Below are 1,294 nucleotides of genomic sequence, written 5' to 3' on the forward strand. Positions count from 1 at the left end.
TCCTCGCGCGTTCGCGTCTGCGGTCGCTCGACGCTCACCCTCAGCCACAGCGCAGTGCGCACGCTCACCTCTGTCAGAACACGTCTGAACTGTTGCAGCGGCGGTGACGTCGTCGCAGAAACGCACCCTATAGAAGCTTTTCCGCGTATACTGTCGTTTCCTCCTATTCGAGCCACGGCCTAGTGGTTGGCACCCGGCGAGTGCCTCAACCATGTATATCAAGACACTGACAATCCAGGGCTTCAAATCATGTCAGTTTTGCACGTCTTGGACCGCATGATCCATGCTCACAATGCTTTCAGACCGCGATCAGACACAGATCGAGCCCTTTTCTCCTAGACACAATGTGGTCGTGGGCAGAAATGGGTCAGGAAAGAGTAACTTCTTCGCCGGTGCGTAGCCTTTTCTGTGTGCGATGTGACTTCTGACAATCGTTTGCACTATAGCCATCCGCTTTGTGCTCTCCGATGCATACACATCGATGTCGCGGGAGGAGCGGCAGTCTCTTCTACACGAGGGCGTGTCCGTGGCTACGACCTTGTCGGCGTACGGTGCGTGCTGATGGTTTCTTCTATCTTCTACGCTAACTTGGTACGTCACTCATTGACAACGTGTCCCGTTGTGTCACAGTCGAGATCGTTTTCGACAACTCTGACAACCGCTTCCCTACCGGCCGCGACGAGGTGATCCTTCGACGAACCATTGGTTTGAAGAAGGACGAGTACAGCCTGGACAAGAAAAGTGCGAGTAAAGCAGACGTGATGAACCTGCTCGAAAGTGCCGGTTTCAGCAAGAGTAATCCGTACTACATCGTGCCTCAAGGACGGGTGAGTACGCCGTGCTCTACTACGTGAGAGACAGAGTTTGACCCCTGTTTCCTGTTTGGCAATAGATAACAGCACTTACGAACGCAAAAGATCATGAGCGTTTGGCCCTTCTCAAAGAGGTTGCAGGCACGAAGGTATACGAACAGCGACGAGCAGAGTCGCTTCGGATTATGGCGGAGACCGACGCGAAGCGAACCAAGATCAACGAACTGCTTGAGTACATCGACTCGCGACTCACTGAACTGGAGGAAGAGAAGGAAGAGCTCAAGGAGTACCAGGAGAAAGACAAAGAGCGGCGGTGTCTCGAATATGCGCTGTACCAGCGTGAACTGGAAGAAGTCTCGGAGGCGCTAGAAGAAATTGACGAAGAACGCAAGGGTGAAGTGCACAGTGCTAACGTGCGAAGAGAACAATTCAACGATCGCGAGAAAAGAGCACAGGTACGCATACATTCGCGCATATCTTAA

At 52.8% G+C, this 1,294-nt stretch overlaps 1 protein-coding gene across 1 annotated transcript; it reads left to right on the forward strand.

The window, feature by feature from the left end:
* Positions 1-76: 76 nt before the first annotated feature.
* Positions 77-1,294, forward strand: B0H18DRAFT_1184770 (P-loop containing nucleoside triphosphate hydrolase protein; the record flags this gene model as incomplete). The annotated part of the gene is made up of 5 exons (XM_048036002.1): positions 77-251; positions 303-392; positions 447-551; positions 631-827; positions 893-1,294. The coding sequence occupies exons 1-5, from the start codon at positions 212-214 to the stop codon at positions 1,292-1,294; spliced, it is 834 nt and encodes a 277-aa protein (XP_047884423.1). The 5' UTR covers positions 77-211.

Source organism: Fomitopsis serialis, assembly GCF_022376445.1.
Source record: "Fomitopsis serialis strain Sig1Antser10 chromosome Unknown B0H18scaffold_535, whole genome shotgun sequence".
NCBI classification, from domain to species: domain Eukaryota; kingdom Fungi; phylum Basidiomycota; class Agaricomycetes; order Polyporales; family Fomitopsidaceae; genus Fomitopsis; species Fomitopsis serialis.